This window comes from Leopardus geoffroyi, chromosome D1 (assembly GCF_018350155.1).
Source record: "Leopardus geoffroyi isolate Oge1 chromosome D1, O.geoffroyi_Oge1_pat1.0, whole genome shotgun sequence".
Lineage (NCBI taxonomy): Eukaryota > Metazoa > Chordata > Mammalia > Carnivora > Felidae > Leopardus > Leopardus geoffroyi.
Window position 1 is genome coordinate 33,188,661 of NC_059329.1, and position 15,289 is coordinate 33,203,949.

The 15,289-nt window shown below is 39.7% G+C and overlaps 1 protein-coding gene across 2 annotated transcripts in view; it reads right to left on the reverse strand.

The window, feature by feature from the left end:
• The window catches only part of ARHGAP42 (Rho GTPase activating protein 42), a 320,243-nt gene extending 305,427 nt beyond the window's left edge, over nucleotides 1-14,816 (reverse strand). The window contains exon 1 of one of the 2 annotated variants that reach the window (XM_045483540.1): nucleotides 14,014-14,816. In XM_045483540.1, the coding sequence (XP_045339496.1) occupies nucleotides 14,014-14,167 (154 nt within the window). In that variant the 5' untranslated portion in view covers nucleotides 14,168-14,816. The remainder of the gene's footprint in view (nucleotides 1-14,013) is intronic. The other variant, XM_045483541.1, reaches the window with a different exon arrangement.
• Nucleotides 14,817-15,289: the final 473 nt, after the last annotated feature.

Consider the following 15,289-nt stretch of genomic DNA (forward strand, 5'->3'; position numbering starts at 1 on the left):
CTTCTAGGTCTTAGCACCAAGTAGTAACAACACACACACTATACAGTATCACCAGCATGCCCTAAGTAAAGGCAAACCCAGAAGAGCTGGACCTCTGTTCTGTATTTCCAAGGTCTAGAACAGTATCTGACATATATCAAGTGCTAATAAATATGCTGAATGAGAGGCACCTGGGTGGCTCAGTCAGTCAAGCATCCGACTCTTGATTTCAATTCAAGTCATGATCTCATGGTTTGTGGGTTCGAGCCCCACACAGGCTCTGTGCTGACAGCACACATAAACTTTAAAATAAATAAATAAATAAATAAATAAATAAATAAATATGCTTAATGAATATGTAAGTCAATGTTCCATTCTCTCTTCTTCACATCTCTCCTGGCCCATCACACTGTGAACTTTGTATTTTCTCCTTTTCTCCTCCCCACTCTTGCCACTCTGCACATATGTAAAAATTGCCATTGCCCTATATTTCCATTATGAGATTTTTAAATACTTACCCATGTATAATGAAAATTAAAAGAACATGAAACGTTTCCTCCTTAAATATCTACCAAGTGATTCTGTTTTTCTTCAACAAATAAAAAGGTCATATCTGAATTTGCTATGGAAAATTATAACTTTGCCTTAAATATACATTTAACTCTCAAACTGCTTTCTATCATAAACAATGTAATGTAAATGTCTATAAACCTACTAAGTTTCTATACATAAAGGAGTTCCAACATAAAGTTACCATATGACCCAATAATTCCATGCCTAAGGATATGTCCAAGAGAATGAAAACATATGTCCACACAAAACAGGTACATGAATGCTTGTAGCATTATCAATAATAGCAATAATAATAAGGAAACACCAAAATGTCCTTCAACTAATAAATGGATAAACAAAATGTGCGGTATAATCATACAATTGAATATTTGGCAATAAAAAGGAATAAAGTACCAATACATACTAAAATATGAATGAGCCTTGAAAACATGCTAAGTGAAAGAAGCCAGTCATAAAAGGCCATAGATTGCATCATTCCATTTATATAAAAATGGTTCAGAAACAAAGTATATTAGTAACAATTGTCAGGAGCTAGGGAAGAGAGATAATGGGTTATGGGATTCCTTTTAAGGCAATAAAACTATTCTAAAATTAGATACTGGTTCCAAAATATATAAAGAACTCATACAACTTAATAGCAAATAAACGATCTGATTAAAAAATGGGCAGAGGACCTGAATAGACATTTTTCCAAAGACATTCAGGCAACAGACATTTGAAAACTCATTCAACATCACTCATCATCAGGGAAACGCAAATCAAATCCACAATGAGGTGTCATCTCATACCTGTTAAAATGGCTATCATCAAAAAGATAAGAGATAACAAGTGTTGGTAAGGATGTAGAGAAAAGGGAACACTTCTACACTGTTGGCAGGAATATAAATGGTGGAGTCACATGGAAATAGCATGGAGGTTTCTCAAAAAATTAAAAATAGAACTACCATATGATCCAAGAAACCCACTGCTGGGTGTATATCCAAAGAAAATGAAAACAGAATATTGAAGAGCTATCTGTACTAGCATGTCCACTGCAATATTATTCACAATAGTTAAGATATGGAAAAAAGTATCCACCAAAAGATAAATTAATAAAGAAGATGTATATATACAATGGAATATTATTCAGCCATGAGAAAAAAGGAAATCTTGCCATTTGTGACAACTTGGATGGACTGTGAGGGCATTATGCTAAGTAGAATAAGCTAGACAGAGAAGGACAAATACTGTATGATATCACTTATATGTGGAATCAAAAAAATAAAAATAAAAAATAAAGCAAACTCATAAAAAGAAAGATTGGTAGCTTCCAGGGGCTAGGAGTTAGGAGAAATAGGAGGAGGTTGATGGTAAAGGATACAAATTTCCAGCTATAAGATGAATTAGAGACAAGGCTCTAACTTAAAACATAGTAACTATAGTCAATAATACTGTATTATATAATTGAAATTTGCTAAGAGAGTCGAACCTAAATGTTCTCACCAAAAAAAAAAAGGATAACTATGTGAGTTGATGGATATGTTCATTAACTAGCTGGCAGGAGTTCATTCACAATGCACAGATAACAAATCACCAATGTGCACATTTTAAGTATGTCACACCTTGGTTCCACATCTTTGTTCAGCCTCTTTCATCCCTCTCTTCAATGGGTGTCACAAAACATCACAGCCAGTCCGCTGTGAATATCCACAGAACTCTAATTTCCATCAGAGCAGTGTCAGGAACCAAGGAAAAAATGGGAAGAAAAGGACATGCACCAGAGTTTAAACCTGGCGAACCTGGAGGCTGTTATTCTCACTCACTCACTCACTGCTACTCCTTGTTCAGGATTAATAACAGTCTCTATTTTCTTTCTGTAACCCCAAACAGGCTGGCTTTTTCCAGCTCTTCCTTCACTTTGCAAACTGTCTCTGAAGTCTAGGCTCCCCAGGGCAGAGTTCCCCTTAAACTCAAAGATCCCTTAAGAAATCGTCTTTGTTGGGGCGCCTGGGTGGCGCAGTCGGTTAAGCATCCGACTTCAGCCAGGTCACGATCTCGCGGTCCGTGAGTTCGAGCCCCGCGTCGGGCTCTGGGCTGATGGCTCAGAGCCTGGAGCCTGTTTCCGATTCTGTGTCTCCCTCTCTCTCTGCCCCTCCCCCGTTCATGCTCTGTCTCTCTCTGTCCCCAGAATAAATAAACGTTGAAAAAGAAAATTTTTTTTTAAAGAAATTGTTTTTGTTGTTGTTTTAAATGATCTGTTTTGTCCTTGTGGTACCATCCAAATATCCTCTCTTGGCGATTCTGACACCAATTCAAAAATACTGCCTTTCCTTAACCACCTAGCTAACAGGCTCAATTCAATTATCTCAGGGAGCCAACTGAATCTTCCTCTTTAATTCTTAATGAAATATCTTTTTTTCCAATAATTCCCTGTCCCCAAAACCTTCCAGCAATGTCCCACCAATCTCATCATTTTCTATTCTCACCAATAACCACTAGGATGATCTCACCTCAAATATAATTACATTTACAAAACATCTGTGTGGCATAAGAAACGCCCTGGAAAGTGCTTTTCTAAGCCACTAGCTGCCTTCCATAGAGAAACCAATGTGAAAAAAATATTTCTCATAGGCAGCTTGGCCTATTTTATTTTTTAAAATTGCCCAGCAATCTATTTCACTTCTGAGAAGTGCAAGTTGTGACCATCATTTAAATAACTTTTATAGACCACTGACCTGAGCCAACAGAAATAAAGCAACAGCAGATACCCATGAAGTCTCAACATCTATACTGCCTATTCATAATCCCTAAATGCCAACCTAATGCTTTCTTGGTTCCCAGACCATAGCAAATACTTGCTTAAAAGAAAAAAGGTAAACCAAAATCATGCCACATCTTATAATCATTTCCTAACAAATAGATTTAATTTGGGAGACAAGCCCATGCTTTAACATTCAACTAAAGCATTTCCACTTTAAAAATCTCATTTCTACAGAATATGGTAGTAATGTTGACAAGACCATTATGTGTTACATGTAGTCTTGAAAAAGAAACTGAAATTATTAGGATCACAATGACCCTGCCTAAAACAAATGAAAATAATGTTACATTTTTATATTATTATGCATTATTTCCATGGCCCACACAAAAATCCTACAGGAAATACAGAGCAAACGTTATTCCCATTTTTTATGAAAAAAATAGGTTCTGAGACAAGTAGCTTGTACCAATGCCACTACTTAGTAGCAGCACCAGGACTAGAATAAAGTTGTAATTCCTATTACTATCTGCTGTCCCTTGGATTATCCAGTCCCAAAAATCAGTACACCCAAGCTTGAGCAGTTATAAAAAAGCCTGTTGGAAAAAATATTAAAAAGCAAATTTGTGGTCCTCATTCCATGGCTCATTCATTCCAACAGATATTCAAAAACTTCCTCCATATTATATACTCTTCTTAGTAAAATGAAATTGGTTGATGTTTAGCAATCACTGAGCATCCACAATGTGGTCACAGCTGACAGAATACCGATATCCTTGGCACCTAGAAGTTTGTATTTGAAAGAACAAGTAAAATGTAATAGAGACACACAGGGGTATGCCATGTGACTGCACAGCCAGGAACTGGAGTGACACATCTACAAGCCAAGGAACATCTTGTACTGGCAACACCCAAAGCTAGAGGAGGCAAGGAAAAATCATCCCCTAGAGCACAGCCCTGCTGACACCTTGATTTTGGACTTCTGGCCTCCAGAACTATGAGAGTATAAATGTCTATTGTTTTAAACTAAAAAAAAAAAAAAAAAAAAAAAAAAAGGTGTTATTTCCAAACATAGGCAGAGAAAATCTAATTTACAGTATCTGGGGGCACAAAATTACAGGACTACCTAAATGCCCTAATCTGGCAAGAGTGAAAAACTGGAGTTTAAAAACTGGAGAAGGAAACAGGAAGAGTTAGAAGGACTCAGATGTTCCTTTATGAGATGACCAGGTGGATGAGGCTATAAATGAAGAAATGAGAACACAAAGAGAACAAGGTGGAGAGCAAGAAAGAAATTGTTTTGACACACCATTGAGTCTGAGGTCCCTGAAGTACATCCATGTGGTGATATGCTGGTAAAAATCAGGTCCAGAGCTCAGGAAAATGAGGTTAGGGCTAGAGCCCAGGAGGACATGTTAATCACTCAAGGAAAGCAAACAGTAAAAGGGCTAAGAAGGAATCTTTGTATACTATCAACATTTAAGAGAAGGATACAGGAAATAAACTAAAAAAGGAAGATGAATTCGGCAACATCACATACTAAGAAAAATGGTGCAGTAATGGAGCTGGGATCCAGAGGAAGTAATAATTAGTGATGTTAGAAAGGGTCACCTAAAGAAAACCAGGATTGACAAGCAGTCAACACAAGCCTTGAAAAGTCCCTCCCTATTACCCCCTATGTTGACATCATTTTTTCATAAGTACACAGCTTTTCCACATCTTCTGCAAATAGTACGGCCCTAGAAAAGTCACCCCCTATTATCTCTTTTGTTGACAGTTTTTAATGGGAACTATCTCCCTCAAATTTTGCACAACCCAACTTTTACAACAGTTGGAAGGCTACCTTCTTATTCCTTTGATTCTCTAATGTCACATAGTAACTTTTTCATACGAGATAAACAAGGCCCAACACAAGTTACAAAACCATAATATTTAAATTCTTTTCTCAACCAATTTTAAATTTGCTTCCCCGGGGCGCCTGGGTGGCGCAGTGGGTTAAGCGTCCGACTTCAGCCAGGTCACGATCTCGCGGTCCGTGAGTTCGAGCCCCGCGTCAGGCTCTGGGCTGATGGCTCAGAGCCTGGAGCCTGTTTCCGATTCTGTGTCTCCCTCTCTCTCTGCCCCTCCCCCGTTCATGCTCTGTCTCTCTCTGTCCCAAAAATAAATAAAAACGTTGAAAAAAAAAAATCCTTTAAAATTTGCTTCCCCTTGTTTACCTCTCTCACCACTACCACCACCCCACTGTCCCCTTTTTTGGGCTACATCGTTCATTCAGACGTTGTGAGAAATAAGGAAATTAAATGAAGAAGAGAAAATTCTCACCAAGGCAAAGTAAAATCAATTTACACAGCTTCCATTTGGAAAGGGATAATATACATACTGAATACTCACTTCTATTAGCAACTTATCACTCTCCTCCACACACAAACATATACCAGTTTTCTAAATTAAATCACCACTTTTACTGTATACTGAAGAGAAAACTGAAGCTGGGTCTTTCATCTGGATAAGCTCCAATTATGTGTTTACACACAAGGGAATACTATTTGGCATGACTTTCATAAACAAGCAGGCAGTATGGCTTTTTAGATTTGTGTGAGGAAACAAAGAAATTCCGCTACTGAGAAATCTGTCTGACTTCCAAATGAAAGGGGTCATAGTGCGTCTACCAACTTTTTCCCAGAGTAAAGCCAAGGTTCATGGAGAACTCTACTAATGTAGCAAGGTTATACATGTGCAGCATTTTTTCCGATTTTTTTAAATACCACCTGACATTGAGAACCAATCCAGGATGCTTCCCCATCCTTCACAAAATATAAAGCATTGCCCATTGTAGCTAATATTCACCCACGTCAGATAAACCAACAACACACAAAATGTCATGTTTTGATATTTTTAAAATGCCATTAGGAACAGACCTTTATCATAGAATCTAAATATTGGAACTGAAAAGTCTTAATAATTAATATAAAATAATGTACAAAGATTTCATCAGTCTTATTTTTAGACTTTTCTCAACAGATTCCATAAAAAATTACAATTAAAAGAATTACTCTCAAATGGAAAATTAAAAGTCCTAGGAAAATTAGTACTTTATTTTTCTTTTATGCATGCATACCTCTGCAAGAAAGGAAAAATGCTGAAAAAAACTGGCAGATTATCAGCCACTATAAGCCACCTTACTATTCCACAATTTGTTTTTTCTGAAGCAAATCACAGTCCTCACTGAGAGATATACACGTGTGCTTTGTGGTAATGCTTTCTTCTGTGTTGGAATTGGATTCTTGGTAATAAAACAGAATACTGCAGATATGAACTATGACAAACTCTGATTAACCAAATATCCCCATTAGATGTAATCTTACAGAGAAGGATCCACATTACCAGAAATATCCAGGCCAAAATTTAAATTCACCTGGCCAGGGGTGCCTGGGTGGCACAGTGGATTAAACGTCTGACTTTGGCTCAGGTCATGATCTCACGGTTAGTGAGTTTGAGCCCCACATCCAGCTCTTCTGTCAGCACAGAGCCTGCTTTGGATCCTATCTTACTCTCCCTCTGCCCCTCTGCCCCTCCCCCACTTTCACCTGGCCAAAGACAAAACTATTAATATAATTATATTTGTAATGACTGTCCTGCTTTCATCCTGCCCCTTTTCCTTTGCTTTCAAGGGCTATTACGATTAACAAATATGTAAATTTCTATACTTATACTAAGCCCAGCCATTACAACTCAGAGTATGGCAGCTGAAAAAGATGAAGCACAGATTCCATGCACTAGACAGCCAGGTTCTTAGCAAATGGTTTTAATTTTCAGGATGAAAGTCAGCAAGAAACAGGTAGCAAGTCCTCGGCTGATGAAGCCAAATCAACTGGGACACACTGTAAGGATTATTAGATCCTGGGCAGAGGTTCAGCAGGCTGGAGGAAAAAGGAAGGCTGGCCCAGCTGCCAGCTGAAACTGGTGGGTGGCAGGTGGAACTACAGAGGGGATGACACCTGCTTAGAAGGCTGAAATGAGTGGAAATTACCATCCAGACAGCAGGGATGGCTGGGGCCAAAAGAGGCGGCAATCACAGCTCTGGCAAGAAACAATTTTCATGAAAGAGATTCAAGACAAAATAAACCCCCTTTCCTCAACCCTTTCTTACCTGTCCATAATAAATATTTCATTGTTGAATATTTACCAAACATGGCTTAATGGTCTAAATTTTTTAATCTAATATTTCTCTTCATAAATCTAAATAAAATATCTGCCATTTTCTATGTATTCATTACTTAAAATTGCAGTCAGCCCAAAGCAATACTGAATGTAAGCTGTATTATTTTTTTATTTGAGTAATGCTAACATATCACAACCCAATAAACATTGTGCTTTTAAGTTAATAATTCAAAGGATGTTTGTTAAAGCAGCTTTTCAGTGACTTAACATTTTAGTGGTTACCTCAGCTTTCTATACTCTCGGGGTACCTTGATCATAACTGTCAGAGATGGCAGTGTAAAGGTGGTTACTGCTAAGCCATTCTCCCACTAACTCATTCTGTGGCCTCAAACAAGACAGCCCCTCAATTACTACTTGCTGAAAAAGGAAATCCAAGGGAAATAAAGACAATGTAAACGGGTACCCATTAAGTTCATGTTGAGCATCATAAGAGAAGTAAATGGAATTACTCAGCCAGCCCAAATTACTTCCACTTTGATAAGCACCAAGGCTGCCATTTAAATTCACACAAGTGTAACTGCTTTTACTTGCAACATCTCTGAAGCAGAACCTGAAAGCACCACATTCCTAATCTACCAGTTCTTAAAATTAATTACAGTTCATTTGAAAGATACAGTTACTTCTGATCATTTAACTCTAATTCTAATGGCTTAAGAACCAAATGAATGGTTGAAGTAATTACACATCCATACCTTTGGTTAGACTGCCCAGCTAAACAAGCAAAACAACCTTAGTGAAAGCAGCAGCAGTGAAGGAGCTGTTGCAGGGTAAACAAGAATCAGCAATGAGTTCCATTCATAAATGGAACCTAGGTACTAGGTACTAAATAAAACCTAGGTACAAGTTTAAATACAAAAAATGGCCAAACAATAGCAATTTTTACTAAAAGCTGAAGGATGACCAAATAAACAGCACATAACTATATAAAGTCTCAAACTTCTTAAACTTGTCTTTTTCCTTTTAACCCCTTCCCTGTGTCACCAAAAACTCTAGTAGTAAGGTGGGCCCAGAACATACACACAAAATAGTGAAGAAACAAGTGAAACCAGGCTAAGGTGAGTTTGAGACACACAACAAGCAGAAGGCAGGTATCCCTCACCCTTTTCACAGTCTCAAGGTAGCCTTTGCATCCCTGGTAAACAACTACTTAATCCCCAGATCACGAGTGTACCATAGCAGCGTACTTCAAACTGGGGTCTGGGAACACAGAAGGCAATAAACACCAGAAATTGTGTTCTTCCCTCTTGCTCATGTCCTAATGTTTGCATTAACTGCATATTTTATATCTAAACTTAGGAGCAATCAACCTCTACCACTCAAATAGGTGCCCTTCTTATTCGTGTCATGCATTGCTAGTGTCAGGCACTACTCCTTAGGAACAGAGGCAATACGACCACTAAATAAATAGTTTGTGATAGAGAGGAGGCCATCATCTGGGCAAGCAGTTTTAAGAACTGCAGTTTCAACTGGGAAAAGCAAAGAGAAAATGAATCGTCAACATACAAGACATTATCAGCAATTTTTATACAAGGGGAAATTTCATTTCAGTAAATCATCATCAACCATTAGATTAATTAAATGTAGTTGACAAGCTTTTTTATTGGTTTCACATTATTTTATTTAATTCATAAATTGATTTGCTTTTAAGATTGTATGAATAAGCATTAGAATTAGTTTTGTGCTTATATATAACTACCGTAATAAATAACTGACTCTAATGTTAGAGTCCACTAACTTTTCTTCCCTCTAAAAGAAGCCTAGACATAGAAGTTTGAGAAACATCCAAAATGCAGAGAAGATACCTGGACAATTCCACCTTAAGGCAATGAAAGGAAGCACTGGTAGTAAGTTTGTTTCTTAAATTGTTTGTTTTGATCCTTAAATTCCACATGGGTGAAATCATATATCTGTCTTTCTCTGATTTATTTCACTTTGCATTATATCCTCTAGCTCCAACCATGTTGTTGCAAATGGCAAGATTTCATTCTTTTTTGTGGCTTAGTAATATTCCATTATGTACACCACATTAAAGAGAGAGAGAGAGAAAAAAAAACCAAGAAACAGACTCTTAACTAGAGAGAATAAACTGATGGTTACCAGAGGGGGGAAGGGGCATGTGTGAAACAAGTGATGGGGATTAAAGAGTACTCTTCTCACAATGAGCAGTGAGTAATGTATCGAATTGTTGAATCACTATATTGTACACCTGAAACTAACACTATACGTTAACTATACTGGAATCGAAATTAAAAACTGAAATTAAAAAAAAAGAGAGAGAGAAAGAAAAAAGAAAGAAGGGAAGGTCCCAAGATGCCACAGGGCAAGTGGAGGAAAGAATGTTCATATACTCCCCACCCAATAATTCAATTAAATGAATACAATTCTATTTCTGTCTATCCTTTTTTTCTCTTTTCTGTTTTTGGGAGGAGGGGAAGTCTATTTTTGCAAGGACAAAGCTCACATAAATATCTAAAATTATAAAGTATAAACTAAAGGGGGAATTTATGAGAAAGCCATTTTGAGGTGACCCTTTGAACATGATCTTTAAAAGAAGAAAATCAATAAGCAAAAATAGCCTATGATTTCACAACTCAAATTTTGAGGCTGATACCTGTTAAAGGAACAAAGTTCATAGAATAACATTTGATGAAAAGGGTGGAGGATTTTGAGTCACAGCATGAACTAAAACCCAATTCTCCAGTATCAAATATTCTCAAGTATTGCTCACCAAATGTCTGTATGACATATAACAAAACGAACAAATAATTCTAGTGGTAAGATATTTATAGATCTTCCTTCACTATATAGGAAAGGCAGGGCTCAGAGAGGTTAAGTTACTTGCCAATTATCACACAGCATTTGACAGCACCAGAATTTATTTTTTTTCTTTTTTTTCTTTTTTTTAAGTTTATTTTGAGAGAGAGAGAGAAAGAGAGAGAGAGCACGCACAAGTGGGGGAGGGGCAGAGAGAGAGGGAGAGACAGAATCCCAAGCAGGCTCCACACCATCAGCACAGAGCCTGATGTGGGGCTCAAACCCACAAACCATGAGATCATGACCTGAGGCAAGATCAAGAGTCAGACACTTAACCAACTGTGTCACCCAGGTGCCCCTGACAGCACTAGAATTTAAATTCAGGTCTAGGTTAATCCACTTAATTAGCTGTCATCCATTTTCTTAAAGTGGATGTGAATATGAAAAGCAATAATTTATTTTAAGAATGTTAAGTATCTTACTTATGTTATTTAAAACTGAAATCATGTAGTCAAGCAAGGTTTTCCTTTCTTTATAAGGACCCTTCCAAATACTCTACTAAAGAAACTATTAACCTTAAAAATAACACTGCCAGTTATTTTACCAGCAAAAATGGGTTTATTCGGAAGTAAGAGAAATGCAATCCTGGACAAGCAAGCTATCACAAAACCATAGGTAAATCTAGAAAACAGAGAAGAGGAATGTTATTTTATGGAGAAGTTGGAGAAGTTCTGAACCCCTGTTGTCTGTTGTCTATTGGAGAAAAGCACAAGTTCAGAGTGATGATGCTTTCTCATTGGATGAGTTGCAGGGATAGTAGATTTCTTGTAGGAAATGCAGTGTACATCTTTCCCTGTTGGGGTCTGTAACTGATGATTCTCTCCTGTTGAGATTCTTTTATTAGGGGTCTGTAACTGACAATACTCCTGTAATTGACATTGAATGGTACCTACCAGCCTCCCCTTCTAACATGCCTAGACTGCCTTTGTAGTTTCCCTTCATGTAATTCTCAAAAAAGGTACATCCTGAAGTAAAAATCAAAAAGCATATGAGACTCCTTACCTGGGGCAGCTGGGTGGCTCAGTCGGTTAAGCCTCCAACTTTGGCTTAGGTCATGATCTCTCAGTTCATGAGTTCAAGCCCCACGTTTGGCTCTGTGCTGATAGATCAGAACCTGGAGACTGCTTTGGAATCTGCGTCTACCTCTCTCTCTGCCTTTCCCCTGCTCACTCCCTGTCTCTCAAGAATAAATAAACATTTTTTTAATTTAAAAAAAAGCATATGTGACTCCTACTGAAACAGTTACATATGTATTAGCCAAAAGTCCATGCCAAAATTCTCACCAGAAGAGCTATGAACTAGGATAGAAATAATAGAAGATGCTTAGATGATGACTGTCAGCTCAGGAAGGCTATATTAAGAAACCATTAATTATTAATGAAAATAACAGCAAAGTTCTAAAAATAAAACTGAAGTAGATAACGGATACACTTACTGAAACAGTAGGTACAGAGAATGCAAAGGCATAGTTGAAAGTTAGGGAAGGTGAAGGCTCCCTAGAGCAGAAAAGAAAAACAGTCAGAAGGGACAGAACTGGGGAAAGGAGGGCTTCTTGGTGGATCTGGGATAGAACTATAAGCAGGCTTCAAAGTCCTGTAGGCACACTCTTAGCCTAGCTGAGCAGCTTCGGAGAGCTGGCACTTAGCAGCTGCAGCCTAGCCTCACTGCATCCTTCCCAAGGGACAGAAGGTGGCTTGGTGGGAAAAAAGCAGTGCCATCATGTGACTTCAAGAGTTCCTCTGCTCCAAATCTCTATTTGCAGCTGATGCTGGGAATTATTTCAACAAGGAATAAAATGTCTTCCTTTCATAATGATATAAATAACCAAATGTTAATTAAAATAATGTACTCTCATCACAAACCTAAGAATTCTAGAAAGACGGCAGGTTGTATATTTAAGCGCTTATGACCAAATGAACAAGACAGGTTCTGCATGTTCAAGGAGCTTACACTGTCATGATTTCCTCACTTATACATGGAAAAACCAACTTATTAAGGATAGGAATCACCTGATTTTTGCAAGACTAGATTAAAAAATCATAATAAAATACATTCTATTACTAGCAAAATAACATGCATTTCAGAGTTTTTATCACAGCTATGGAAGTGTTTTCAATTTTTGAAACACTAAAATTGATCTCCCCAGCAAAATGAGGAGAAAATATCACTTGTAGACCACCTGGCAGCTCCAGCAAGAGTCAGCTTGGCACTTAGCACACGGAAATGGGGACCCTCTTTCGGAAGAGGCTAAAATGCAAAGATGCTAGTCCTGAAACCTCAACCAGAGTTTGCAAACCAGAAGGAAGGTGAGTTCACATTTGTGTATGTACAGAATGGAAAGAACTGCATATAAGCTACTTTTTTCACAGATCAGTAAATACTGTTACCAGTAGCAGCCTCAAATTCAGCAATTGAATGAATGTGGGTATAAAACATATCCTCTTTACCCTAGTTAAGTAACACAAGTGATAAGTAAATGTTTTGGCATTTGGGATGGTTAAAAAGATTTGGGAGCACCCTTATTTCAAGATATTTTGCTAAGCTCTATTCTTACCATTAATACATGCTTCAAAATACAGCTCAGATGCTAATGTCTCAGTGTTGGGCACACACACATCCCCAACATGTTGTTACTGACCTTTCACGATGATGGTTCCCCTACATTTGTCCTGGGGATTGCTAGATCTCCTAAAAGCTCTCCAACTTACGAAAATACCTCACTCACCCAGTCATCAGAGACCAGATAATTCGGGGCTTCATTTCAGTAGCTAAAACCTTCAGAAGCTTCCTTTAAGATGCAAATACTTCCTGGGAAAGGTACAAGTTAAGCCTTATCAGTTACATCACTTCATTTTCTCTAAGAGAAACTGGAGTTAAAACTAAGACTGTCCTAGGTCTTAGTAACTGAAAGTGAAAACCAGCAGATTCAGGAGGGAGTAAAGAAAATCGGCTGGGAAAGGGAAGTGGGGAAAAATCCCTAAGGGCAGTTTTTACTTATATAATAATCAGAAATTCTGGTTGACCTTTAACCATCAACTCTCATCCCCAATGACTCGACCAACATCAGATTTACAATATAAACCAAAAATTAAGACGCAACAAAAAAACTGGTAGAGACTAAATCCACTGGTGCCATGCTGTCTTCGATCATCTCCATCATCCTCCTAATGACAAAATTGTAAATGTCTATTTTTTTAAAAAGCCAATTCTGTGATCGATTGTGCCCAGTGAAGAGCCACTGATACACATAAGAAATCAATAATTTTCTTTGAATATCACTAAACTACCTTCATTTTATCCTTAAGACAAACTCTTGAATCCCTCCTTCAGGACTTTTGAAAAAGTGTTCAAATCAGGCATAATAAAATTACAAACAAACAAAAAAGGACCAATAGTCTCCAACATTTTTCCAGGAGCGTTATACAAAAAGATAACTTTGAACAACTTTCCTCAAGATACACTCCTGTGTCCAGTGTAGGACTTCCCCTTCTCTGTAGACATTACTTAAGTAAAGAACACCTAAGAACAAACTTTGTTGGCCACCAGCAGGGGAGCTCTTCAGCTTTTGTCCCAAACCCATTCAAACAAAAGAAGCCCCGAGTCCTCCATCCCACCCCTCAAATCCGCACCCCGCGGGGACTCGCCACATCCCTGCGCGCCCTCCATCCGCCCCTGCCCGATCCACTTACTCCTCAGCGCCCCAATGAGCAGAGAGCCGTCCTTAATGAGCTCTTTAATGAACTTGTTGGTTCGCTCCAGCTCAATCTCGTGACACTGCAGGCGCTCCCTGAAATCTGGGCTGTCCAAGTAGGAATCGCTGAACTCCAGAGTAGGCAGCCCCATGGCACAGACGCTACCAGTGGCTGCCGGGGCACGTCCGGGCCGGCGGTGAGGGCGGGAACAGCCGGCGACCGCGGCCGGCGCTGAGGACGCACGATCGCGGGGAACAAGCCAAACGCTAGGGGACCGCGCAGAGGAAATGGGCCCCGAGCGCCGCGCCGCCTTGCACCCGGCTCCCGGGGCGCGCGGACGCCTCCGGGCTCAGTCTTCTTCTCCTGCGGCGAGGAGTGTGCAGACTCGGGCGGTGGGCCGAGGCGCGGGTCCGCTCAGGTCGTTGTCATCAGAGCGCATCGTCGCTGCGAACAGCTAGGCGGCGGAGGCTCCGGGCCGCGGCCGGAGCAGGAAAGTTACCCCACGGCGAGCACACACTTCCGGCACCTCCACTCTCCTACTCTCTTGACAGTCGTTTGTGCTCTGAGCCACTCTGGACAGGCCAGGGAAGCCCTCCCCCTCGGCGGACGCAGGCTCAGAGAGCTTGCAAATCGGGCCTGGGCTGGGAGACCCTCCTCCAGCCGCCGCACTCCCACCCCGCGCCACCCCGCCTCTTCTCCCAGTCACCCTCGGCCGCCACCCACCCGCCCGCACTAGGCTCTTGCGCTGCGCGCGGCTGCGGCGTAGTTGCGCTCACGCCTTCGCCAGGGGCGTCAGCTCTGTCTCCTCCCCGGCACCTGGAGCTGACTAGCTCATGGCAACACTTCGCGGTTCTCCACGCCCCAAAGGATCTCAAACTCCCAACGTACCTCCCCTACCCGTCTTTCTCACCACCCATACCCTAAAATTGCCTGGGAGAGAAACCAACTTTAACTTTCCTTGAAGTTTGGGAAGTCATTTTGAACTCCGGTTGGAAGATGGTACTTTTTAGCATTAGTTTAGATTTTATTTCACACGTTTCCACTAAATACGTATAAATTCCAGATTGAAAAGTTTTCCTACCTCTTTCCCACCGCTCACTTCCTTGATCCAAGAAAGTCAGAGTTTTTTATACTGAAAATGAAAAGGTTCATAGGCCTTGGGATGTTCCTTGTTTTTCCAAGTAGCTATGAAGGTGGAGAGATTTTAGACCATCCCCATCCCCCAGATACGCACCTTGGACTGAAGTGCTCCCACTTATAGAAGAATACTTAC